General features: G+C 39.6%; 1 protein-coding gene across 11 annotated transcripts in view; it reads left to right on the top strand.

Moving 5' to 3' along the window:
- The window catches only part of LRRC3B (leucine rich repeat containing 3B), a 169551-nt gene that overhangs the window by 87277 nt on the left and 54871 nt on the right, over positions 1-27403 (top strand). For 5 of the 11 annotated variants that reach the window (XM_072033458.1, XM_027451080.3, XM_038174951.2 and 2 more), the window contains one exon: positions 23311-24573. The exons of the other annotated variants lie outside the window; for them this stretch is intronic. In XM_072033458.1, the coding sequence (XP_071889559.1) occupies positions 23474-24253 (780 nt within the window). In that variant the 5' untranslated portion in view covers positions 23311-23473 and the 3' untranslated portion in view covers positions 24254-24573. Of the gene's footprint in view, positions 1-23310; positions 24574-27403 lie in introns of those variants that run through there. 11 annotated transcript variants of the gene reach the window in all.

Below are 27403 nucleotides of genomic sequence, written 5' to 3'. Positions count from 1 at the left end.
GTGGACTGCAGCTGAATGAATTATCAGGATATAATTTTGCCTTTTTGTGATTCTTTTTTTGGGGGAGGAGGCTATTTGCTTATATTAATGTTTTTGCTTTGCTAGGTCTATGAAGATTACAAGCTTTATTTTATCTAGGCAATTTGATTTTCAAATTTTTATCTGCTGGCTTTGAACAGTAAGGGGGAATCAGTGAGGAGCTGTCATGGAATTTGAAGAGTATCTTCATGCTCAGGGTAAATAAGGAATCTTTTTTTTTTTTTTTTCGCGTTTAGGCAAATGTCTCAGCCAGTGCTCTTGCTGCTGATCTCCTTCAGAACTAACCCAGATTATTGTATTGTGCAGACTATAACAACCAAGTGATACCAGGCATTATTTTTGTTGTTATTTGCTTATAAGTGGTGCCTTTATGGAGCCCTTGAAAACAACATAAAGAGTTAACACTGAGCACTCTCAACCCATCTTCCAAATGCTGTGTTCATACCACTTTCCTGCTAGCCACATGGGACCAGTCTTCATCTAGTTAACACTTCTTGGGGCCATTTGGAAGGCCTGCATGACCATAGTATACAAAATCTTTCTTCAGCCTGGCTGCCAAGCTGTGTTTGCAGAAATGAGAAGTTGGAAGGTGAGATTCAAAACTGGGAATTTTCTAAGGATAGTTTACTAGTGTCTGTCAGAGCACAGGAAAGACAGCCTTCTGTCCGATTGTATGTTGGACTGTCACTTACAGTCACTTTCCTTCTCCATTTTATTTAACAGTCTGGCTGCTGTTGAGCTTTTGCAACAGTGAAGTCTGTTGGATAAAATTCTGCAGAAAAATTTTTGGCCAATGAAGGCTGATATGAAAGAGAAGCATGGGCTAATTCTGTTTAACAGCTTGTGCAAAATATATGTAGGAGTGTAAGGAAGAAACTGTCACTACTGAATCTCAGGAGAAGTAAGTGTAGGAAAAATGTTTAGAGTTTAGGGGAAAAAAAAGAGAAAATGGTGTGCATGGATTGAACATGAAGCATCAAGTCTCCGTTTAAAAAAGGAAGCCATCCAAATGCTTTTTGAGAAATTGGTGCTTTCCTGGGAGTATATTCTGTTGCATCTTGCTAGTGATTAAGAAGTCTGTAAGTTTTGGTGCATATCATAGTTTTACCACATGCCATTACAGCTTGCTGACTAAAGTTAGTGAAATTTGGTTCTACCAAGAATGAGTTGGACATGGACAAAGGTGTTGGCTGATTGTATTATATACCTTCTTGAGAGACAGAACATGTTGTTTACAAACAATTTGTAGAAAGCAAAGAGCATTTCATTGATAGTGTTATGTGAACACATTTTTTGTGTGTGTAATTTTGTATAAAGACCAAAAAAAGAAGGGTAGCTTGCATGCAACGCCTAAAGCATGGCGTTGAAAAAGCGTGGATTGCACTTCTTTGAAGACAGCAAAATATTTACTTAAATGAATGTGACCCATTTGGTGCTGTAAGGGAAAATGTTTTTACACTTCATTTCCTCACTTTACCGTAGTATTGAATCTTGCTTGCTTTTTGTGGTCATGCATGAATGCACTGTTATTTTTATGAGTTATCTGGAAATCTGCATTTCTTATCAATGGACCTATGAATTAAGAATGCTGCTTTAAAAAATCATTTCAGATGAGATTAAATTACAAGATCAGAGTACTCATTATTTGTTTGGTTTCATAGATACTTCAGCTGTATTTTTTCCTTAGCCTACATACATGCCTGCATATACTCCCTCTGTTTTTGTATCTGTCTAGCAATATTTTGTCTGTTGTTCTTTTCTACAAATTTTTTTTTTTTCTGTATGCTTTTTTTTTTTCATCTGTCACATGAAATGAAGATACAAAAAGTGAAATAAATAGAGAAAACTTTTCTAGGAAGTAGCTTTTCAAGTGGATTTAATTTAGTTTGTCAAATTAATGAGTCTAACCAGAAAAGAATGAACTTTTTTTTTTTTTGTGGAGATGGGTGAAGGAAATAGTAAGAGAAAATTGTGAACCCCCAGGGCAAAATTTGCAAGCAACAACTTTGAAAACATAGCCTTATGATTGTATGATCAGAAAGAATTCCTTCTCCCTCCCCATCTCAAAAAAAACCAAAACAAAACAAAAAACCAACAAGCAAACAAAACAAAAACAGAAATAAAAACTTAATGGTTCTCCTGTGCTTTTTTTTTTTTTTTTTTTTTTTCAAGGCATTAACTATGTGATACGATGATGTAGCTCCTTTGTCCATATGCAGAGGTTATCTACATGCATGAGACTACTCCTTGCTTGGTAAAAAAAGCTGGTCAGCAGTAGGGCTCCTCTTCTCACCTGCAGATCATCTGGACCTGTAGAAGTGCAGAGCAGAAGTGATAACTCTTGCTTTTCCAGCAACTAGGAGCACCTGAACTTCCCTTCAGTCTGGCCTCCTGAGAGCCGCTGGGATTGCTAGTTTAAGCAAATATCCTGATAGAAAATTTAACTGATACCTGGAGATGACAATAATTCTGCTGGCTCTGCTGGGAGATAGCAAGAGAAAGCCACAGAGGATCCCTCAGTGAACCTGGTCACAAGATAACACATCTGACCTGGGGGCTCTCAGTTTGGCAAGCTTTGGCAAGCTGACCAGCAGGATAAAAAACCTTTTTTTGCCTTTTAAGGCTACAAAACAAAACAGGAGCCTTCAGGGAAAACCTTGGTGGCTTGTTCCTGCAGAGTTCTTCTTTTCCCTTGGCACATATTGTATCTATTTCTGTAGAGGGACGTGAGTTGGCCTCAAATTTTCCAAGACAGGATTATAAGTGAAAGATGGAAAAATGTATTTCCTGTTACAATCCATTTGGCTGGCTTTTTAAAATTAATAACAAAAGGTGGAATTTTAGAAAGCTTGTTCTACCATGGCTTCGTTCAGCTCCCCCTGAAACCACTGGGACAGTTTACACGATACTCAAGTAGGAACAAAGTTCAGCATTGTTTGTTTTGCTTTGTTTTATTGATTTTTGTTTCTTTTTATTTACTTGTCTGTTTGTTTTAAGCCTTCTAGCTACACTGTTTTGGATTTTTTTTCTGTAATTTGGGTGCAGAAAATGGAATGAAAATCTTTGCTTCCTTTTTGGTGAGCTTAAGCATCCTTTTGGTGCCAAAAAGCTTTTTAAAAAGGCTTAAACTTTCTTCCTGCCTTCCTTCCTTCAGCAGTGTTCTGAAAACAGATTGTGTGAAAGTAGTCACGCAAATTAGTGTTTGATGCATTGAAATCAGTTAGTTGCTTCATTAGGTTCTTAAGAATTTGTTTACCAAAAGTTTGGCCATGTGTGACTTGCTGTCACTTTGAAAATCTCCTCTCAAGAATTTCCAGATAAGCTTTTTCTGTATGCATATTTATTGGGGGCCATTACCACGTTGTCAATTCTTACTCAATTTGTTGATTACCATTCAGTGACATAAATGAATAAATATTTACAGATTTGGTCCTTTGCTTTTAGATGCTGGTATAAGTTAAAAAGAAGACCACTAATTTACTTTACGGTATCATGCCACTGAGCAATAATTCTGTAGCTTCAACATTTGTTTGCTAGTATAACCATTTCTCAAGAAGCACTGTTGTTGTGGAAACCAGCACAATTTTAATTAATGTTTTCCACTGTGCACCTTACAATTAATATTTCAAAAATAGGACATCTGTAATTGGACTTTCTTTACTCACACAATTCATAATGAAAACTGTGCTCAATGGTGAGATGTTTTGTAAATGTTTTGTCTAAGTGATACCAGACTTCTACATCCAAATTCTGCTTTCAGGGTATGCATTCATAACTCCCAGTTGCAAGTGAAGTACCATGAGAAGTGCATCTCATCTGTAGAGACAACACAGATCGTACAACTATGTATAACATAAACAGGAAATAAAATCATGCCCCACTAGGACTTAAATGCTGTTCTGCACAGCCTCAAATTATCTCTGTCTTAAGTTGTGCTGCTTTCAAACGTTTTTCCTCAAATTTTAGTTTTTACAGATGTAAGTGGAAGTAATCACGGAGTAGCTTGGACTGGAAGGCTAATCTGGAGACAGCTTAGCTCAACCTACCTGCTCAAAGCAGGGTCATCTGGAGCAGGTTGCTCAGGACCAGCAGGATTTTTAATATCTCCAAGGATGGAGACTCTGTATCCTCTCTGTAAAACCTGTTCCAAGTTTGACCTCTCACAGTTTAAAAAAAAAAAAAAAAAAAAAGTTCTTATGTTCAGGAGGTGTAATTCCCTGTATTTCTGTTTGTGCCTGTTGCCTCTTACCTTTTTGCTGGACACCACGGAGAAGAGTCTGGCTCTGTTCTCATTACTCCTGCCGATCAGATACTTACACACAGTGGTAAGATCACTGGCTGTCTTTGCCACAAGGGCATGTTGCTGGCTTTTGTTCAACTGGGAATCTACCAGGACCCCCCAGATCCTTCTCTGCAAAGCTTCTTTAGACTGCTTTAGTTTGTTTGTTGTTTTGTTTGTTTGTTTGTTTTCTGGTAGGAGTCCATCCTTCTAGATATCAGAGGTACACGTAACATGCTTTAAATGCAAACCAGTTCTTTGCAGAATGGATGTATTAAATAGATACACAGTTTGTTGGTAGACCTATATTTAAAGCTAAACTGCTGAAGTCTCTCCATGATTTTTTGTTTTGTTTGTGCTTCTCCCCTCTCCTCTGTTTGGCCTGGCTGTGTGCTGGCAGCACAGCGGTGTGTCTAGAGGCAGCACAGGGATTTCAGAGCTAGTTTTAATGTGTCAGAACAGCAAGCTGGATTAGTCTGCAGTCACGTTCACGTAGCAGTTGAGAGCTGTTGTCTGTGCCTGAGCAAGGCTGTTTAAGCTAGCATGGCTGTAACAGTCCCAATCTACAAGTGCTTCTGTGCAGTTGTCAAGCAGGGAGGAAAAAAAAAAAAAAAAAGAAAGAAAAAAGCGAAGATGCTGTTTCCAGCTCAGCAGGACCTTGACAGCTCCTGAGCTCAGCAGGACCTGGAGCTGCTGCCTCTCAGGGTGCAGATGCAGGTTTTGGGCTCCCAGCTTCTGACAAGCTCTGAGCCCAGCAGTAGCTTGGCAATCCCACTGCTTGCAGGGGTGTGCAGCACAGATCATCCCTTTCCTGCTGTGTGTGTGCCACCAGTGGGAAGCGTAGGTTAATAAGCCCTGTCCTCCAAAGGGAATCTGGATATCCCTACTGAGTGGAGTCAGAGCTACACATCTTTGGCAGTGTTCATCTACTCTTCCAATGGGACTCCATGAACTTTAGGTCAATAATAACTTTTAAAAATCCCTTCTGCTTCTCAGGGTTCCTTAAACAGCTCTCAGGGGGTTGAACAGCAGTGAAGACTCAGACATAGCCTGCCATCACACGAAGGTCTGCTAGGGTCGCTCCCCTTCCTGCACGCACTGGGAATGGCTCTGAGTGGGAAACGTGGCACTGCCTCAAAACTGGTGGGAGAACACGGATGTAGCAGTAATTAATCCCAGGAGAAGGTGTGCTGTCTTCTGGGCTGCTTTCTGCTGGCAGTGTGAAGCAAACATTAGCAGTACATTCCTCAGCATATCTTCTGTTGTTAATCCACCTTGCAGATTCAGGGTTGCCGTGTGTGTTTGATTCATGGTAGCTCACTCACAATATAACCTGTAATAGGCATCGCATCCTACAGACATATCCTATCCCCTCCTCTCCATAACCATCCAAGCTTCAGCTTCTGATCAGTACTAAGATCCTGAGTCTGAGTCCAGCCAAGCAGCAGTCAACAGGGACACTGTGTTCCCGTGTACGTAAGGCTTTGTGACCACCACTGCAATCAAGAAGCACGTTCTCTTTGTTTTGAAGACAGCTGAGTGAAAGTTACAGATCGAAAAACTTCTGAAGAAAAAAAAATAACCTTTTTAGTGGGAGAGACAAATGGATGTTATTTAAATTTTGCACTTTGATTGAAATTTTTCATTTCTATAACATTTTACATAAGTTGTTTTCTCAGGGGGGTTAATTTAAAAAAAATTAAAGTTACATCAATAAAAATATGACTTACATAAAATTCAATTTTATCAGAAAATGTGTGTTCCAATAACATTGAAAAACAAATTAAAATGTCAATAGCAACCTTTGATACAAGCATTATGAAAACTGCAGCAGAAACATGAAATGACAACTGAAAGTGTCATTGTAAAGGGAAGGATGTGAAATTATTTTTTTTCTCTTCATCCACTAATTTTGAGCCATGTGCACATTTTAATAATTAAGTGTGGAATGTAAAATTTTGCTTGGGGAGTATTTTAATAACTTTAAATAAAATAATTATCAGCAGGTTTTAATTTTTTTTTCCTCTCATCTACAACTAACATTCATTCTAAGAGAAGGTTAGGATTTCTTTTGTTATAAATAAATGATTGCACTATTCAGACAGCTGTTAAAGCCATTGATGGAGAACTAATCACTCATTCTTAATGAAGTTGTTTGGGCAACTATAGCAATAACTTTGTAGTATGAAGTAACAGTCTGGTGAGTTAATATTGTAGATGAAGTTGTAAAACACCTTCGGTGCTGGTTGTTGATTTGCCCAGTTCTCCCTATTTCACGTGAGATGTTTGCATCTGCAGAAGTGCATTTCAGTGTTGTAACTTTGAAGAATTTTGAAGGGTTTTTTGCATGAGGCCATTTTTTTTTAGTGGAGGGAGAGGTTGTATATCCCAATGGGAAGGATAGCAAGTGAAATGAGTCATCATAATTGCCTGCAGGATTTGTTGAGACTCATGCCCTGAGGAACCATGTGCTTGCCAGAACGCAGTCTCCTGGCCTGCCGTAGCACAGCTGACAGCACACATTCTGCATCCTCTGTGGTGGCCATGAAAGTCAAGAAACTACCACAATTTATTTCTTTTTATTCAGTATGTATGTGTTACTTGCCCTAGCTTTCCTTTTAGCAGGTGCTCTTTATGATAATCATGGGAAGAAGTTGCTTTAACCCCAAAGAATTCATTACTGAGCAAAGTTCCAGTTAAGGCTGGGACTGTATGCATTCATGCTGAAGGGACACATCCTTGTGCCTGTTCTTCTCAAGAATAACAACTGTTTTTGTTGTTGTTGTTTTGTGTTTTTTTTTTTTTTTTTTTTTTTTTTTTTTCTTTCTCTAGTGACTGTACATTTGGCAGAGGGTGTTTGTTTTGGAAGCAGCAAGGCAGCAGATAGAGAGAAACTGATTGAACAGCACAGCACAGACATGGGGCTGAGGTCTGCAGGAGTCCTGTTGATGAGGGTGTGTGTCCATGATACAGGGTGACTATTAATGCTGTGACTGCAACTGGTTCCCTTCTGTGCTCAAGGGAGATACTTCAGAGCACCGTGAGAGCCCTGGGGGTGCAGTAACACATGGCTATTGCCTGGTGGACACTGGCTGCTTTGAAATTCAGCTCATCTATCACAGGTCTGCTTGAAAATTGGTTGACATCACTGTGTTAACAGAGGTTTAATAATGGGCTGTTCCTCAGGCTGACAAAGATTGCAAGGTTTGAAATAAAGGGTTGCAAGGACAGGCTTCTCTGTGAAGCTCAAGAGATGTAAAATCTGAGGTTTTCCATAACCATTAACGTGGGCTGCAGACAAACTTTTCCTGGACCAGAACCTGACTGTGCATGGCACTACTGCATTGTGAAAGTCTGTTTTATTGTGTGCAAGCTGTTCTGTTGTCCTCACCATCAGTCAGGGTGGAACTGGAGGGTCCCTCTGGCTGACTGAAAGGGAGAAGAGAAGGAGCAAGAGTGCAGGAGGTGCTCAGATAGGAACAAGCTTATGGATATAGGACAAGCATTGGTGCAGCAATGTGGTATTGTGTCTATGGCAACGTAGGGGTAGGGGAATGAACAATGTGATGCTTCCTGTGATGGGGAGCATGAAGAAAAAGAAATTTGAAAGTGCTGCTTTTAAGTGGTATGGTTTGTTTTACCATTTGCTTTACCATACCTCATAGTATGTAGACATACTACATACTTATAGTATGTAGACTGCGATTTGATAACGTGGTTGCATAGCCCATGAGGAGTTGTCTGGGTGTTGTGAACTGTGGACTTGTATTCAGACGTGTGGCTGAATGCATAAAAGAGGTAAAGGTGCCTTTGCAGTTCCTTGACTCTTAAAAAGAGGAAAAGGAGAGGAGCAGTTTACCCCTCTATTGATGAAAACACGTAAATACGAGGTAAGACTATGCTGCCATCCTTGGCCATATCAGTCCATCTCTCTGCCATATCAGTCAATGGGAAGCTGATGCTGCTGATGGTGGGTTGATTCACAGGTTATTTCATAGCTCCCAGAAAGATGGTGTAGTTTGTAGTACATGTTAATGCTTGGTAATTTCACTGGGCTCCAGATTGTAAGAAGGTCACTTGCAGGCTCTTGAGCTGCAGTGGCCTCTCAGACGACCCCTGTGAAACTCCCATATGGGGCTTCCTCTCTTCACGGTGAGAGCACAAGCATGACAGCAGTTTCTTGTTCTCTTTCTTTGCTCTCCCTGCAATTCCACAGACAATTCTGACTGCCTTGAACACTCCTGTACATACCACCGCTCTTCTATCCCCTGTCTTTATGTCCTTGAATTGGTAGTCTTGTCAGTGAGATAAGGACTTTGTTGCTTGGCCATCTTTATAAAGAGCCCCTAAATCCTAACACTTGTTTCTGACAGAGGAAACTGAAAAGCTTGTGAGTGGCTTTGAATTTGTATGCGTTTATTTGTGAAAAAGGCAAAAATCTCAATTTAAAAAAAATGCCTGTTTATTTATCTGCTCTGATATTACATTGTTTATGCTTTTTTTTTTCCTTTTTTTTTTCTTTTTTTTGAGGAAATTGATTTGGGAGAGGATCTAGCGATCTGGTTTCACCTCCCACCAGCCAGAATGTTTCTGGGGAGTGTGTGGATACACGGGATGCATGCTGGCAGACAAAGCCACTCTTATAATTATGCTAAACACACCTCACCAAGAGTTGCTGCAGTTTCAGGAACCAGAAAAGAAGAACGGTATACATGTGCCAAGTGCTGGGGACGGATTCATTTGCTCGGACGTGATTTTTATATGTCTTGTTAGAAATGAATGGGTTAGCAACCAGGGAGGGATCACAGGTGACACGGCAAGACTTGGCATGCCAAAGAAAACCTGGGGCCACCTGGGCTCTTGTACTGAGTGAAAAAAATCAGTTTTATGACTCTCCTGGAATCAGACTGAAATGAGACTGGTAATAAACAACTTCTGTGCTAATAGCAGGGTGCCTTACCATGCAGGTGGTTTGGAACAGAAGTCAGTGCCTTTAAGCATTGTTTTATGGTGTTACGCATTTCAGACTGAAAAATGGCCACAAGCTTTATGACTTTAATATTAACACTTTTTCATCTCTCCCTCTTGCAAACTGCTGCATTCATCCATTACAAAGTGGCTGCTGTTTTCCCCTCTCCTGCCATGTTTCACAGCGTGAGGAGGGAGAGGCAGGTGGGTGGCAGGAGGACAGCTGAGGACATGATGGCACCGGAGCCGAGCCTGGGCTGCTGCCAGGTAACCTGTTGAGGGGCCTTGCAAGGCCCTCAGCGATGAGGCACTGAGCCACCTCACAGCCGAAGCTGTCTGGTGACCTGTGAGGGGACTGCAGCTCTTATGAAGCCTTCTCCCATTTGGGTTTTCCATCCTTCCTCCTGCTCCGAGCTGGCTTGGCAGTGCAGGTATTGGTAACCAATCCCCCCAGTGAGGTAGTCCTGCCGTGTTTGTGTTGTGGCATGGTTTTGAGCTCGAACTGGCTTGCTGGAGATGGACTGTGGGTTTTTTTTTTGTTTGTTTGTTTTGTTTTTTAAAGCCTATTCTTGAATTCTTTTCCCATTCTAAATATGTCAAGTTGAGTTTATCACAGTGCCAGTACCAACTGTAACCAGAGCTAAATTAGCCCTCCTGTTGGCTCTGCTTGGTTTTCACTTTTCAACAAGCCTTAGTAAAATAAATCGTGTCCCGCTTGTCTTTAAATTTCATTACCATGACCTAACTTAATTTGATATAAATTATTTCTACCTGAGCTTCTTTGGCTGTGAACTTGCAGCCTCCAGTGTCTTGCTCATTGGACCATTGCCCAGCTAATCAAGACTTTTTTCTTCCCAACTCTTGCTTTTTGTATCAGCTAGCTCCGCCAAAGTCAACTTGGCTGTACAACCTCCATGGGGACGCACTGAAAGCTGATGTACTCTTGTCTTTAAAATGAGGGCTTTATTGAACTGAGCTTTGGTCTCTTCCTGCTTTGCTCTAGTACTGCTAATAAAGACCTCTTCTCCCTTAGAAAAGAAGTGACCTCAGTGCTTTTTTCTCATCTGGGAAGGAGCCATTGCAATTCTTTCTTCTGGCTCTTCCTTTCTTTTCTTTTCTTTTCTCCTTGGGAAGAATAACTGACTGGCTGGAAAATCTCTTCTCACTCAGTATCAAGCAGCTGTGTCTTGTTTTTGCTTTTAGCACAGCTAGATTTCATGTCTGATAAAGACTGGTGTTTATTTCCACTGAGAAATGCCAATCCATTTTTTTCTTTAGAGCTGTTCCTATTATTTAGCGATTGTTGATAAACAACTTTTATTTCAGCCCTCTGAACACTGAAGACTCGCCTCTCACCAAGCTGCTAAGTTGCAACCAGGCTAAATATTTTGCTGAGTAAGGGTTAGAGAACCCTTAGAGGATTTCAGCCTCCCACATCAAGTTGTAATATCAACTTTCTATGATCATATGTCCTCAGAAGAGAAATTTATACTGTGAGTTTGTTACAACTTTGGAAAAACAGTGCATGGTTTTAAAAAATAAAAGGATTTTACCTGACTTCCTTGGAAGCCTTGGGGATGCTCCACAGCAGTCATTTTGGAAGGAAAACATCCTGATTGCTGCTTAGGTAGAACACTTGTAATTTGCAAAGACCTTTAACGGCAGCTGAGGGCCTGATGTAACTCACCAGGATGTTTAAAAAAAAAAAAAAAGTTTCTAGCTCTCATTTGGAGACTAGTGGTAACATTCAACTGTTTCTGATGAGCAGCATAACAGAATCTTTCAGTATAGCCTTTCTTTTGAAAACCTGTGTAATTCTTGCTTGCTGTCTAGGTCCTGGTGGAGCAGGCATCTCAGCTAGAACAGCTTCTTCCTGGAAAAGTGTGTTTAACTGTTACAGTGTATGCTGAGGGAAGTGAGTTTCCTGGGTGCATTCAGGCTCTGTTGAAGGCATTCTGGTAGCTCCTGGTGTAGGGGGGTACAAGTACAGCTCGTACTAAAGGTACTGCCTTGTGCACACAGCAGTCTCCTCAGCTCTGACATGCTCTAGCCTGACCTAAATTGTTGGGCTCAATATGAGCTTTACTGGTAAACTGACACGTCATATGATAGGCAGGGGGTCAGATTAGATGATCTAATGGCTCCATCTGGCCTTAAACTCTTAATTAGGGAAATGCTGCCAGCACAAGATGGCATTGAAGCTTTCCACTGCTAGATTCTGCTGCCCAGGAGATCCTCAGATGAAATGGAGCTGCGGAGGCTGTGCTTGAGCTGGCCTTTTCCTTGGGCTTTAATGCCGATAGCAGCCAGCTGAGCTAAAAGCTAGTGTTGGGTCCTGATGGGAAGCTGCTAGCCTTGCTTTCACAGAAATACAAAAGCCCCATGCCTAACTCTTCGAGGCTGTTTCATGTTCAGCTTGTAGAGCTCTAATGATATCTAAATATAGAACTCAAATCTATTATTAGCCTGGTATTATTGCATATATTGAGAGAAAAAAGATATGCTTCTCTGGCAAGCTGACGAAGAAGAAATTATAGTTATTTGAAGCTGTTCATGGATTAAAATATTAAAATTGGGGATGCATTTTTGTTGGTGGGTGGTTTGATATGGTAGAGGTTTATGATAGTTTGCTTGACATCTTCGGTGTAGAAAAGTGAAGTATATATGTGTGCATTGTTACAGATGGGCACTTTGCTCTCAGCTATATAAGCTGATAGTGTGCAGGTTGAATAACCATTGACCCAGCAAAACCAGCATCACTGATCAAACAGTTACTTCAGTAAGCCCAAATGGCTTGCAGTTAAGTCAGTGCGTCACTTGGTTCCAGAAGGTTATTTGAATGTCTTCTCAAAGTTGTTTAATTGTGTGTTGATCTCATAATTATTCCATACTTGCTCTCACCATTTTCTGAAATTAGTTGATACTTATCTGTTTTAATTTTTATTATAAAACATTTTGTTATTGTGGTATTTAACCTTCACTTTAGCTTAAGAACTTGCAATTGGGAATTTCAAACTCTATAATTTTTCTTTATATAAAAATGTTAAGCTTTTTTTTTTTTTTTTATGTATATGTTACTCTACTTTGATATGCATCGTAGAGGTCCTGTTGTTATACTGTTATACACCCAGTTTATTTCAAAGCACAGGGAGCTGAATTAATAACTGCTACAGTACTCTTCTAAAGCACTGTCCCTTACTGCTAATTTAGTTTGTGGTTTCTTCCCCTCTCTTTCAGATATTTTTTCATACAGAGTAATTACTGTGGAAGTATGTTGCTTTTCTTTGTGGTCTCATCTTGTGGATTTTAATCAGATTGTTTCATTTTAATAGTAGCTTCTACTGTCCTGGCTTCTTTCCTTACAAATTCCTTGTGCCATAGATTATTGCTCTGTTTGTTCTTTCTTTATTTATTTACTTTATTTTATTCTTATTTTTTTCCCACTGGGCAGTTGTGCATGGAAAGAAGGAGCCTTGGTTTCCTGTAGTTTAACACTAGGTAAAGCAGATCCCAATTAACAACAAAAGCAAGTGAAAGTGGATGCTAAACTACATCTATGGCACTGTCTCTACTCACATCTTTATTTCCCTTTGAGGTGTCTAACCCTAGAGATGGTCTCATCTGCAGTGACCTGTAACAGTTACGAGGGACCTACTCTGTGGCAATAGGTCATCCGGAAGAAGCAGCTTTTAGTCACGTTTTGCTTCATTCTCCTCCTCCCTTGCCTGTCTTACTTCGGAATCTGTAACACATCTTATTTCTTCTAGGGCTCCCTAGTGCCTGGGTATCTGCAACCAGCAGCTGTCTTGCTGGCTGCTTCGTGCAACTGTTGTCAACTTTACAAAGCCGCTAGCATGTTCCTTGCTGAATGGTCCCTTCAGGTTTGCATGCTTATTTCTGCCTTGCTGACTTTATTAGCAGCACAGTTTCCCCAGCCTAATTACAACTTCTCTCTTCCCACTGTCTAGTAAGTTGCAGGAACATTTGGATGAACCTCAAATGAGCCTGGAGATAACAGTATGCAAAATCAAATAAGTGCCCTTAAAAGTGGAATAAAAGTCTCTAGATGATCTGAACCTTGCTTATCTTTTAAAGGGGGTAACTTGGCCTATTAGTTTCTGAGAATGCATTATTATTACTGGGGGTTAGATTTACAATGTGCAAAACAAAATAAAAAAAGATCTTCATTTGGACAAGGACACCATCTGCAGTCACCAGATGCAGTTATCAAGATTAAATTGCAAGACTTGTCACTGATTATGGTGGTAATCATTGAGGTGATCAGTGTAATTATCTTGAGATCAAGAAGACGTTTTCTCTGATATGATACTGCAGAATTGAGTTGAAGGAGCATCCATCATGAGCTACTGGTTAGTCAGGATATGGCTCAAACCAGTCATTTTTTTTTATAAACTTGGATCATGTTCTTTTAAAATATGGGAGAAAAATAGATCAGCGAATATAGTGAAACTGACCTTTTATGTTAAAAACATTTTACATTGGATTCTATCAGATTTGTTGAAAATCTACTGCAGTGCCTAATCATGAAAGGCATCCGTGCATTCAGTTCATAGCCAGGCTGTATAACAGACTTTATTCTGTGTCTTTTTATTTGGAAAAGATAAAGTATTCCTATTTCAGATTATTTTAACCCTTAAGAACATTTTTTTTTCTCGTGTAAATCATCTGGAGGATTGGCTTGACTGCTGCTGGAAAGGGTTTTCTTGCTAGAACAGAACAGTTGATGTTACAGAAAATGTGACTGAGAATTGATGGAACATGATCCTAAACTCTAAAAATGGTTTTGAGTCTAATGCACACTAATAATTAATCTAGAAACAAATTATATGGATTTGGAGAATACTTCAGACAGTCATTTGTCTGTGGTGGAGCATTTCCCTTAAGTGTTATATGGTTCTTCATGTACTTATATAGTAGTAAAAAAAAAAAAGTTCATTTCACAGATATGTTTGCTGAGGAGTGACCGGCTTATCTTGAGCCTTTGTTCATTCTTTTGCAGACCATCAAGCCAATTTATTGAAAATACAATGATGAGCAATGTTTAACAGTTGATGATACTCAGCTGGTTTCTTATAGTTCTAATTTTTCAGTTATTTCATATTGATGCTACTTATGCACTATAAGTATATGTAATGTTTTGGTTCCTTTTTCAAGTGGCATAGATAGGCATACAGAACGTCGTTTATATTTCCCAGCAGGGTGTATTGCTCAGAGAAAGCATGAGAACCCTTCATAGTCTAAATCATCTGAAGAGGATGCAGGCAATAACTGAGAAAAGTAGGCAGCATTAAAGATTATTGAAAAATCAAGGGATGGTGACACTGGAAGAGTAAAACCATATCCATTCTTTGTTAGGGCTTGAAAGAAAGAGAACTAAGCCCATCCTTGACATCTGTTCCTTTAATTTCCATCAAACGTATCAGATTTCCTTCCAAGGAATATGTTGCCGCAGAAGACTTCCAAGAGCAAAGCATCTTAGGAAAGATAGGAGATAATGGCTAATATTTTTCTTGTCATTGATCTTTTCTTAATCTGCTAAGCTTCACACAATTATTTATCAGCAGCAAATTAAAAAATAATTTCTGATGAGATGAAAAAGGAGAGAAGTCAAATACATTTTTTACCATGAACCCAACCCATCAATCTTAAAGTGCTGATTCATTTGCCCACACAGTATAATTAAGTAAGCTGTTAATCTGTAATAAAGAGTGATACATTTGGTGATCTCACAATCAGAAAGTAATTATAGCTTAAAATGTTCATTTGGCTCTCCTTAACCATTCTATCACTCTGTTAAGAGAGGGTAAGATCTATAAATCTGTACCTATACAGTATGCTTCTGCCACTAGAAATGTTTTATGATGAATAGCTGTTAGAAAGATGTCTATACTGGAAGGTTTTGGGGAACAAAATATTGACTTTCATTCTCAGTACTGTCTTGAGGGAGAATATTATAGTTTGAGTACATTTGGTATTTCATTAGATAATGAATCCATTATGTAATTGAAGTTCAGGCTCACAGTGATTAATCATGACATTTCAATTATTCACTGAATCAGTGATCTTTTGCACCCCTTTTTTCTCACCTCATTTGCTGTTGGCTTCTATTCATTTATTTCTGTTACTGCTTTAGGATTTCATTGTGCCATGCTCTGAGATTCTGAAAGTCTTCCATTGCTGGAGACTTTCTTTTGGGAATTTAAGTCACCTGGCACCTTGCAGGCAGCTCTTGGCATCTCCCTGGTTTGCTGCTTTATAGCATCGTGACTGCCTACCTTCAAGGTAGCTGTGGTGAGAAGCAGCCAGGCAGCCGCACTGCATTTAAGGAGTGCCAGGGAAAGACGCCTGAAAGACGGAGATTGCCAGCACCCTGGCTCCAGAGACTCGACGCCAGATTCTTGTTTCGGATGCTAAATTGAATTCCCTGGCAGTATCCTGGAGCCAGAGAGAGGGCTGAGTTGTCCAGCTTGGAGTGTGTGCACAGCTAGTGAGATTGCCCTTGGCTGCAGCGTGCCAGGATGCCTTCCCCTCTGACAATACACAGGCTGTATTTTTATTTTTTTATAGTTGTGTTGTTTGTCTGGAGGAATTCATTTGGTACCCATGAAGCTTGTCATTCTGCAGCAAGCAGGCAGCACAGAAATCAGAAACAACTGCTGTGTTCTCCTTTGGGTCCTGCTGCTCCTGCTCAGCTCCAGCTTGCAGTTATCCTCACTTTCCAGCTCTTGGAGCAGGCAGGCAGACAGGATTTCATGTTGGTTTTATCCTCCAGTGTGCACAGACCCTCTTAGCCTCCAGAGGTTCAGCTGCTCACAAAGACAGCATGCAGGTGTGCAGGACAAGCCAGTGTGTAGCTTACCAGAAGGTGTGTACTAACCCATAGCTAAAGATTAATAGGATGCATGGAAATAATTCTTCCTGTTTGGATTCTTTGTAAATATGTCATCTGCAGCTGGTGGGGAGTAGTGGTGGTAAATCGCTTTGGTTCAAGTACAATTGTCCTGTCCTTGGTTCTTCAACAAACTGGAGTGTTTGGATGTGGGACTCACCTGTGAATTTTAGCCTGCAGTCTCCAGTTTGTGGCTATCTTGTTAATAGAATCATTGCAGGATAATATTTTTAAATATAAGTTAATGTATGGCATTATGTGACTGTATTAGTGGCAAAGGAGTGCAAAGGCATAAGATACAGTTATGTTTGGATGTGGAGAGTAAGGTTGGTTTGTGTGTATGCAGTAACAAACTGACTGGCATTACAGGAAAATGAACTCAAGGAAAAGGATTCATTAAAAAGAGGAGTATTTTCTTTGTCAGTGGATATTTTGATAAACCTGATTTAAAAAAGTATTCGATATGGCAAAGCTAAGGCCCGTTTTAACAGAGAAATTGGAGACTAGATTTATCAATGAGAAAATCTTTTCTATATACCAAGACAGTCGATGTCTTCAAGACAAAAAATGTCTGATGTTTCATAAAACATCTCTGTAATTGACTAGAAGTCAGATAGAACAATAATCGTGCTACAGTGTTCCCTTTTAATGGATTGTTAGTTATAAAATTTTAATATTTATTCAAATTGCAAGTTTGCTGCAACAGATATCTAAGAAATTAGCCCTACAGGAGTCTTTATTTCCTGGGCTTTTCTAATTCTGTGTGAGACTTCCACTGTTAACACATAAGAAGGTTGTTACAGAAGTTTGTCAGGAGTTGGAGTGGGCTTTGAAAGTTGTGCCTTTTTTGTTGGGATCTGTTGAAGGCTTCTAGGACTCACTGAAGCTGAGAGTTTCTTCTGAAGACATTAGAGCTGTACATACAAGTATCAGCAGTTCCCTGTGGGAGCTGTATGGGTCATATGCAAAGAGGGTGGGAGGCACCATAACATGTGCAGCCCATCTGCAGCATAGAGGGCACACAGCTGCTCACAGGGGTGCCTTCGTTATTAGCAGAAAAGCTGAGGATGATTGTGGTGGATTCTGTGATCCCAAGGAATGTGGAGCTCTGCAGTGCAATGTGGGGTCTATTCTCAAATGAGGACCGCAGATGAGGTCTGTAGAACAGACTTGTGGACCTGGACCCTACAATCCACAGGTTTTTCAGAAATTGGCTAGTGTGTAATTCTTCCACGCTGTCATTTCTGAAGGTCGAAAAGTGACAGAACAAACAGATTGAGTGATCATCACGCAGCCAACAGGCCATCCCCTGTGGCTGGTCTGTTGGCGTCTGTCTTTTTCCTCTTGCCATTCTTGCTTGCTGGTTTGAGCATATAGGCTCCAATAACAAGCAATTCCTCTCTAATCTTGGCACCTTCAGTAATAACAAATACAAACTGTGGGCCCAGATGCTGAGCATCTCTGGTTAGCTGTGACCCCACTGACATTGCTGGAATGAGAATTGCAATCTTTTTCATCAGGGGATCCAGCTTTGATGACAAGAAGAGAGATTATTCTAGCACATTATTGATAGAGAAAATGGAGCTGCTATCTCCGAATTTCCTTCACAGTGAGACATGTGTGACATCCAGCTCTCTTTGCACACCGCAAGGATGGTGTAGTTGCTCAAATGCCAAAGACGACATAATTTAGCTTATGGAATCTGCACAGATGGTCAAGCCTGAGATGGAACTACCTCTTGGCGTAAGAGATCAGCAATGAAAATCCTTTGTAGCCAGACTTTCTGACTCTAGAAACCACATAAAAATCTGTAGGGGGCTGACAGTTATGCACTCCGTTTCATACTGTGCGTCCAGGCTTGACTCCACAAGCTTGCCTTGTCCTTTGCCCCAGGGGTCCAATGCTACAGCAGTTGATCCTAGTATCACTCATGTTTTTGGGATAGGACAGCAGTCCCTCTTCTTATGCTGGACATTTTGCATGCTTCTGTTTTTTGTAACTCATCTTATGTCATGTCTTTGTAGTCCTGCCATGTCTTTGCAGCTTTGAGCAATCTCCAGACCCACCCAGGGGAGAAAAACTTCTTGTACCACTGGGACTGTATTTTCCCCATTGGCAGTGCTGCACTTTCTTGTTCTTGGGTTTGGGCTCCAAGGGGACAGGTGCAGCTAACTGACCCTTTCAGTTTTCTGTCAGATAACTGTGATGAGCCTATCAGGACCTGAAGAAGGAAGAGGGGAAAGAGATGGACATTGCACAGTGGGTAGGGACAGGGCTATGGTAGGAAGAAGCATGCCTCCTTTTGTCTTCTGTGCTTAGAAGGAGACTGTGCTTACACTGCAGCTTGATGCAATAGCACCTTCTGTCTTTTTTCTTGAGGCCCCATGACAACACATCCCAAAGAAACAGCCTTTTCCCAAACCAGGAATTCAGCTGAAACTGCTGAGAATCCCACTGAAATTCCAAGTACAAGTGCTGTGATATTGGAATGACTTGAACAAAGATATTTGGCTGTCACAGGTAGTTTTTTGTACTGCTTGGAAATAATCTTTGTAGCACTCTACTAGAATCTAGATACACAATGTACAGAGAAGGAACCTGATGAACAAGCAGGGAGTGTGTTTCTTTCTCCCATTTGGAAGGTGGAAATTTCCAGGAACAGTGTCATTAACAAGGCGCTCCGATGACTTCATCTTGGTGGAGATGCAAGCTGATCCTGACAGCTGGGGAGGCTCTGTGTGTGTGTTTGAAATACTGTAGGATAGCTCTTAAGGTTGATTTTGGTCTCTCCTTTGGAGTACTTGGCAGTGGCTGGCTTTAAAGTGCAAGGGACTGGCAGCTGCTTCTCTCTGACTTTTTCTTTTTTTAAGCTGCCACATAGACTCCAAAAGTGTCCACTCTAAAATAGAGAAAAATATATTTTCCCTTGTCTTTCGTCTTCTCTTTTGTTAGGTCAGGCATCTCTAGCGAAATATGTGATTGATCGTTTTTTTTTTTTTTATATGCCTTTTGTTGTCTTAGTACTGTCCTAAAAAAAAATTCTCAGTTTTTCAGTGTCACTTTTATGCTGTTCTCTGTGATCTTTATAGCATTTCCTTTATCATGCTTTGAAGGCACAATAGGATAAATTAATATTGAAAGTTAATTAATATTGAAATTGTTATGGCCTTTCTGTGTGACTTGGCTAAATCTGCAGGCCCTTTTTTTCCAGATGGGTAGTCGGAGGCATTAATGCTTCTTTACCTCACTGAATTTGTGTAGGGAGGAGTTATTAATTAAATACCTGAACCAGTAGTATCGCAGATGCTAAGCACTCATGTGCCAAGATACAATCTACACACCTTGCTTGCTGGAAAGGGAAACCGCTGCAAGTACCTCACACCTGGAACTTGATACAACTCTCACTGTATATTAAGAGCGAATGTGCCTTCCTTGAGGATTTCAGGCTGTGTACATTTTCCCACACTGTTGGATGTTTGTACTGAGTGAGTGGTCTTGAGGGAGCATGAGAAGAGGAAAGCTTGAAACCAGTTAAAACTGCAAGACTAAAAAATTATTTCTTGTCCTCTTCACTCTGTAGTTTTATAGCCTTGCAATATTTGCCTTATATGTTAGATTTTCTGTGTGTACTTGTATTTTAACAATGTACACAAAATGCCTTTTTAAGCTGTGCTGTTATCTGTGCTTGCAGCATTGGTGTATTTTCCCTGTGCCTTCATTTACTTTTTAATTTATTTTTCCATGTTGTTGTTTTTTTCTTTATTTGCACACTTCCAGTTAATTCACATGTTTATTTTAATTCTGTCTTCCACTTCTTTTTTTCTGTAATCTTCAGTTTTTCTGTCTGTTTTTCTCTCTTGTCCTTGTTCCAACCTCCATTACCTTTTATTTTATTTAGTGTGTTCCAGGCAGAGAAAATTCAATAGATACTCAAGAAGCCAAAAATCTTCCTTTTGGCATTACAAAAGGTCAGATCCTAGTTCCCTTTTGTCTTGTTGAAGTTGGTAGGATGCCTGTCAAGGAAGTGCTATGTATTGGTTTGTTGGTGGAACCCAAACCACAGATATCCCTTGGATCAGATACTCTGATTGTGGAAGTAAACAAAGCTCTGTTTCCCTCGACTAATACTGAGTCCCGTTGGAATGCTTCCAGTTAATTTACTGAGAATTTGCTGAGCTCTATTCTTGCTCAGCTAAGTTTTTGTTGGCTGGATTGTTAATTACAGGTTTAAACTCATATTTGCTCTTTTTAACAACTTAAAACAGTGGGAGTTTTTCTCCCTCTTTACCCATTTACTAAGTATTCTCTTATGAAGATGCATTGCTTCATTAAACATTTGCCTGCTCAGTCTGTAATGATCCTACTCCTTCCACTCTAAACACATTAATACATTAAAGAAAAAGAGCTTCACTTGTCTTCACTGGGGTGAAGACATTCCACATTGCCTTTGGTGCTTGGGGCCTCTTCAACACAATATATTTGGTGGCATAACTATGCTATGGAGGTCTCACCAGGATCCACGGTGTAATTTCAGGTTGGCACATGGACTTTTTCCCATACTCTTATGTTCTTAATGAACATTGTTGAGCAGAAAAGCTGAGTCTGGTAGCATTGCTATGGATGTTAGTGTCACATTTCTGACGTCTGGCATTGCTATCCAGGGACTGATAATTATCAAAGGTCTCAGTGGTTCCTAAAGACAGTTCTGATGCTATCTTATGCTGTTGAAGGTGCTGGTATAGATGTAGAGAAGGTTATAGGCTAAAACACTCTTTATCTTTTGGGTAATTTTAAGTAAGTAGGGGTTTTTTTAGCCTGTAAGGAAGCAAATATGATGTTTAATCCTCACAATCTGGTGAAAACAGTAGGATTTTTCTGCCTCTGCAAAATTAAGCATCTGAGACTACTGCAGCTCTTTGCTCTTTTACCCCAGTATCACTGGTGGAAAGCTGCTGCGTACAAGTAGTAGGTGATGAGATGATGCCTACTACTTCTCTGATGGAGAGTTGAACCGCTCTTCTACTCTTCCCATGCAGCACAGTAGCAAGGCATGTAAACGTGAAGGGAAAAGAAAATAGGTGGCTGTTTTTTTGTGGGGACAGACCTTCTTGCCGCAGCACCCAGGGCTGTGGGAGGGAGGAGCAGATTGCCAGCCTGGAGCTGCCAGAGGGAGCAGCTGCCGCCTCCAGCTTGGCCTCTGAATGGGCTGCACATTTTAGCAAGTACTTAGCACTTTTGAGCAGGCTGGGAAAAAACAACTTCTGTAGCTTGTCTCCTGCTGTAACTGATTTCTGTCTGATCAGAAGACCGGACACTGCAGTGACCCAAGAGCCATAGGGAGAGATAGCATGAATGCACTCAGTGCAGTGGGCTTCTTTTCTGTAAGCCCTGTTTCACATGTGTCGTGCAGGGCTTTCTGTTGGTTTTGGAGATTCTGCCTCACCTCCTGTTCCTCACAGGGAGCTCTTCATGCTCTGCTTACTTCCCTTGATAATGGTTTTGCTTTTCCAGGGTTAACTTCACAAGAGAAATGGCGAACAACTTCCTTTCTTTTTAAGAAAAGAATGAAACTTGATGGTACAAGATCTCCGTGTTACAGAACCAAAGCATAAACTTTCTGTTTAGGCTCTTGGGCAATCTCTCTTTTGATCACTAAATACATTGAAAAGTGGTGGTGATACAGGAAATGGCAGTGGGAGGTGTACTTCTGTCATTCCCAAGCCATAGCATTGGACTAATCACACATAATGTACATACTCTCAAGATGTTTTTTCCTGTGGGGTTGCTGACATACTAAACATCAGCAAAAGGGCTAAAAAAAAAAAAGTGTGCATTATGTGTTTGAAAGATTCCATGACACGTTTAATCCATGTTAGTCTGATGTGCCAAAAAATGCAGTTAGTATGTGAATTCTGCAGGCAAATATAATTGCAATAAAATTTCTTCTTCTTCCTGTACAATTACACACATCCTCCCTGCAGGGATTTTATTGTTTAGTAGACTACACTGTGTGTATGAAAAAAAAAAAATCATTTATATGTAAATATAACATGAAGGCTGCAAATATCCAAGCTGCTACAGAGACAAAGGGCCTGCACATGAAAACAAATGGACCTGCTGAGGTTAGAAATTCATAGTTTACCATAATAAGGGAAAAAATAAATGAGATTGTCTTTGAAACCTTATAGGTCAGCATTTTAGACTTTTGTATTTGTATTCCAATTAAAGAAGAAAATGGAAAAGCTTCTGGATATTTACTATTTTTAAGCCAAATTGCAAGTGGAGAAGAAGAAACACTATTTCTCATATATTCTATTAGCAAATTACATGCCATGAAAAAATTTTTTTGTTTGGCTTGCATATAGTTTTATGTGAAGTTTGCTTGGTTTGAGGGATTGAGTTTTTGGCAACTGTATTTATTTCTTTTTCTCTGTCTTAAATGTAAAGAAAATTTTCAAGAAAAATGGTAGTAGAAATTATTTCCGTGGGTAGCTCAGAAACTACTGTGAGGTACAGGTAATAAGCATTCAAAAGCAAGAAGGAAATAGGGGCAGAAAACAAGGAGATGATGGATATTTGTGGTGTCTTCTAACATTATTTGTTTTGTGTAATTTTTTGTTGTTTTAAAGTACCTTAGAAAGGAAACACTTTAACTATGATTTGAACTTAAAATAACATAAACTATTTTTAAGATAAATTCACATTAACCATCACAAATTCCTCACTTACCAGTCACTTGCAGGAGATCTAACTCCTAACTCTTGCTAATGCACCTTCTACTTTAGCAAGGGAAAATGTAATTTATTTTTATGGGTATTTTAGAAAAGTCTGCTTTTAAAAACAAGCCAGTGCCTCCTCTAATAAGTATTAAAGCCTGAACCTGTGTAATTTGTAATGAGTGTAGTCTATCCTCTTAAAAGTGTCCTGGAGATTTATGTACTAAACTCAGATTAATGCTAATAGGAGATACCTGAATAAATACTCAGCTGCACTGATAGGATAATAGATCATTTATTTGGTATTGCCTTTCACTCTGCCTTCATTTATTTCTATTTTTTTAAACCAAATTTGGATTGGAGTTTATGGTATAAGGAACTTTTCTTCCTCTTTGCAGGTGTACTTTTAAGAAGAGTATTGACGATGAGGAAGTCCACACGTTAGTCATTTTTTGCTAATCCCACCGAAGAAAATGAAGCCACACTTCAGCTTTGCCGATCCTTTTCCTGCCACTGTTGGCTGAATGAGAAATGGTTGTGTGATTATGCTGACACCCCAGCATGCATTTGGTAGACCTGTGGCTAACTCGTTCCCTCTCCATGTGTCTGCTCTTACAAAGTTTTGTCCTCATGATACTGTGCTTTCATTCTGCCAGTATGTGCCCGAAAGGCTGCCTCTGTTCTCACTCTGGAGGTTTAAACGTCAGCTGTAGCAATGCAAACCTCAAGGAAATACCCAGAGATCTTCCTCCAGAAACGGTCTTACTTTATTTGGACTCCAATCAGATAACGTCTATCCCCAATGAGATTTTTAAGGACTTGCACCAACTGAGAGTCCTCAATTTATCAAAAAATGGGATTGAATTTATAGATGAACATGCCTTTAAGGGGGTGGCAGAAACCTTGCAGACTCTGGATTTGTCTGACAACCGGATTCAAAGCGTGCACAAAAATGCTTTCAACAACTTAAAGGCCAGAGCCAGAATTGCTAACAACCCCTGGCACTGTGACTGCACACTGCAGCAGGTGTTGAGGAGCATGGCCTCCAACCACGAGACAGCCAACAACGTCATCTGCAAGACCTCCGTGCTGGATGAACATGCCGGGAGACCTTTCCTCAATGCTGCCAACGATGCTGACCTCTGCAACCTTCCCAAAAAGACTACCGATTACGCCATGCTGGTCACCATGTTTGGCTGGTTCACCATGGTGATCTCGTACGTGGTTTATTATGTCCGGCAAAATCAGGAAGATGCAAGGAGGCACCTTGAGTACTTGAAATCCCTGCCAAGCAGGCAAAAGAAACCAGATGAAGCCGATGACATTAGCACTGTGGTATAGTATTCTGAATACAATGACTGCCTTTACGATGGAAACTAGATTTGGATGACACTAAAACCAGAGGTTTACTTCTAACATTCATTGTAAACATTAAGACTTTTTTTTTTTTTTTTTTTTTTTCCTGTTTAACTGAATTACGCCACTGTTGAGCTTTCTAACAGAGTTTTGTCTGGGTGGTATACTTTAATTATTTCTCTGGTATCCTAAAGCAAGTGAATTAATATGTAAACCTTAGTTTAGACCCATTCCACTATTTAATAATGAAATTTATTTTTTTAATTTAAAAACCAAATAAAAGCTTAACTTTGAACCATGTAAAACAGAGTAATTTATTGAGCAGAAACCTGTCTGGTGCCACAGCATATTGAGTTTGATCAGTGCTCATGAGGTGGAAGTTGAGAGCAATAATGAAGTGGGCTGTGAGAAGTTTGAGAGCAGAGTCCCCGAAGGGCTTTTCCATCCCCAGGGCACAAGGTAAAGAGCTGGTGAATGGTGGCCCATTTGTGGGCTGCTCATCGTGATGAGAGAAGATGAGAGAATGCCCTGACTTCAGGAAAAGGGAATGGAAACTCAGGTAGGATCCTGGAGGGTGATTTGGCAGTGCTGGGGAGAAACCAACATGAAAGACCAACATTAGAGAACACCAAAGAGAAGGTGTTCTAGGTGTAGTAGGGAAAAGGGGCTAGTTTTCATCTTACACCCATTTACTGCCACCCAAGAGCTTCAAACAGATGTCTTGAGCACTGGGGAGGGCAGCAGGATGGCAAGAGCCAACTCAGTCATACTGTTCAAACTAGAGCACCGATCTTGATGGGAAGAAAAAGAAAAAAAAAAGTTAAATAAAATTAGTCTTTCTAATCTGTATATGTGCTCATAACTGAAAGTGGCTTCATTTTTTTTTGGATGTAACATTTTTTAAAAGGCTAAACAAAATAAAATTGAATATATAGGCTGAGCATATTCTGTGGTGTGTTAGACAAGATATTTTTATATGATTTTATGGATAAATGCTTAGGAAAATAAAAAGCTCATGAGGTTAAGCTCAGTCTTGAATATAAAATGGATATTTTAAAGCTCTACTGTCTCCAGAAACATGATGGTTTTCTATTTTCATAGATAAAGTTTTTGAAGGGAACAAATTCACAAGAATGTGTTTCTCTTATCATTTTATTATGATGATAAAGGACATTTATCTCTGGGTCCCTATAGATTCAGACTAACTAACATTGGAATACAGATTGTAGCAGTGTGGATTAAAAAATGTACAAAATGCTACTTTGCAAAAATAAGTTTGAAAGGACAGCCATAACATTTTCAAAAAAAATCTTTCTCTTTTTTTCAAAAAAAATCTCTAGTATCTCTTATTAGATTATCCATTATTTCTGTTATGAGTGTATTCTTTTACATTTTAGAGGGCACAAGGTTATTTATCTTATTTCTTTCAGAACACTGTTAAAAAAAAAAAAAAAAAAAACCACCTCTAAAATCTATTATAAAGCAGTGACATAACAGGGAAAAAAACTTTTTTTTTTTTTTTTTTTTTTTTTTTTTTTTTATGTACACAGATTCAACTTTTTATTTCATCTTTTTTGGCCAGAATCCAGAGTAGTTGTTCTTTTGGCTGACTCCACTTGTGCACACTGTTTTCTCAGAAAGGCTTTGGTATTTCTGACGAACCGTTTTTGGAACCTTAAGAGAATGTTAATGTTTGTAAAGGGCAGAGTCCATCCAAAATACCTGCTCTCTGCCATACCCAAAGTAAAAAAAAAAAAAATGTTATCTAAGGAAAGGAGGCTGTTAATTATGCATCCTGTTTAGTTTGTATTTTATACGGTTCGTTTTTCAAGCTCTGTCTTGCCAAAATTTCCACCATTGCAGAAGTGCTGTCTGCAGCCTCGCAAGCTCTGTGTGACTTCTTGCAGGAGCCAAAAGCAGTTGGAGTAAATACAAATGTGAATTTGAAGAGATCGGATAAAATATTATACTGTACTGATAGTATAACAAACCTTGCCCAACAGGACATATCCATGAGAGGATACGCAGAGGCCTGTAGGGCCTCTGTACAGGTGGATACAAGTTCATTCCTTGATCCAATTCTCTTATTTTCTGTAAAATCACCTTAAGGGTAAAATTTGTCTTGTTTCTGTTGCTGTGCTGCTCAAGAGCATATTTTGGATGTCAGCTAGTATACTACTGGAAAAAAAGCAGGGAGGACTAGCTAAAGGAAGGGAGTAAACAGGAGGTGCTGACTTAATTTAGTGCTCTTTATTCAGAACTAAGTACAGTAGTTTCCCCACAAAATTTGGACAAAGTGATTTAAATAGAAATGTTTACAAAAATCTTTATTATCTGTCACTTGTAGATTTTTTTAATTTGTTTTCAAGCAGGGTTAATTAAATTGACAACAAACAATTCTTTCCACCCAAACTGTCTAAGAAAGCTATCTAAATAATTTTTCTGCAGTTTTTCCATTTTTTTTTCAACGTTTTACTTGATCCATAAGATTGGTTCTGGAGCTGATGCACTCTTACACCAGCTGAGCTTCTGACCCAGGTGTTATAAATCCTGAGCAAAACCAATTTAAACCCAGCTAAACTGTACTCAATAGAATGGCTCTGGAAGGCTGGTTTCACACCAGTTCTCTGGGTCAGTTGATTTTCCATGGCAGATTCCCTATCAAACATCTCATCACAAAATATTTTTTTTTTAAAGCCAATACTGGAACCTCTGTTTAAAATCTAAAAATAAGGGTAATGCTCTGACAAGTGGATGGTAGATGTAAACTCCTCAAGCTGAATTTCACTAATGAGGGGAAAAAATAAATTGGTGTTCTCAGCTATGCTGACATAGCAGCGCTAGTATTCATGACAACTCACGTATTTAAGTTACACTTGTTTATTTCAATTAAAAGAAACAGAAAAGTTAAAAACCTTTAGCCTAAGAAGATACATGTTTTTATTTTTTACTACACACCTTTCTCTCCAAATCTTCTCTGGGTAGGGAAGCCCTGCCCTTTGAAGTCAATGACAAAAAACTTTTTAAGCTTTGCTTGCATAACATTTTATGGAGTTTTCTCAAAACTGTTTCACTCAGAAATGAGTAAATCAGTGTTTCTAGCTGTGATACATTCACACATAAATACAGATGAGA

The sequence above is a fragment of the Anas platyrhynchos genome, chromosome 2 (assembly GCF_047663525.1).
Source record: "Anas platyrhynchos isolate ZD024472 breed Pekin duck chromosome 2, IASCAAS_PekinDuck_T2T, whole genome shotgun sequence".
Classification (NCBI taxonomy): Eukaryota; Metazoa; Chordata; class Aves; order Anseriformes; family Anatidae; genus Anas; species Anas platyrhynchos.
The sequence above is the reverse complement of the archived record's forward strand: the minus strand, read 5'-3'. Positions and strand labels throughout refer to the sequence as shown.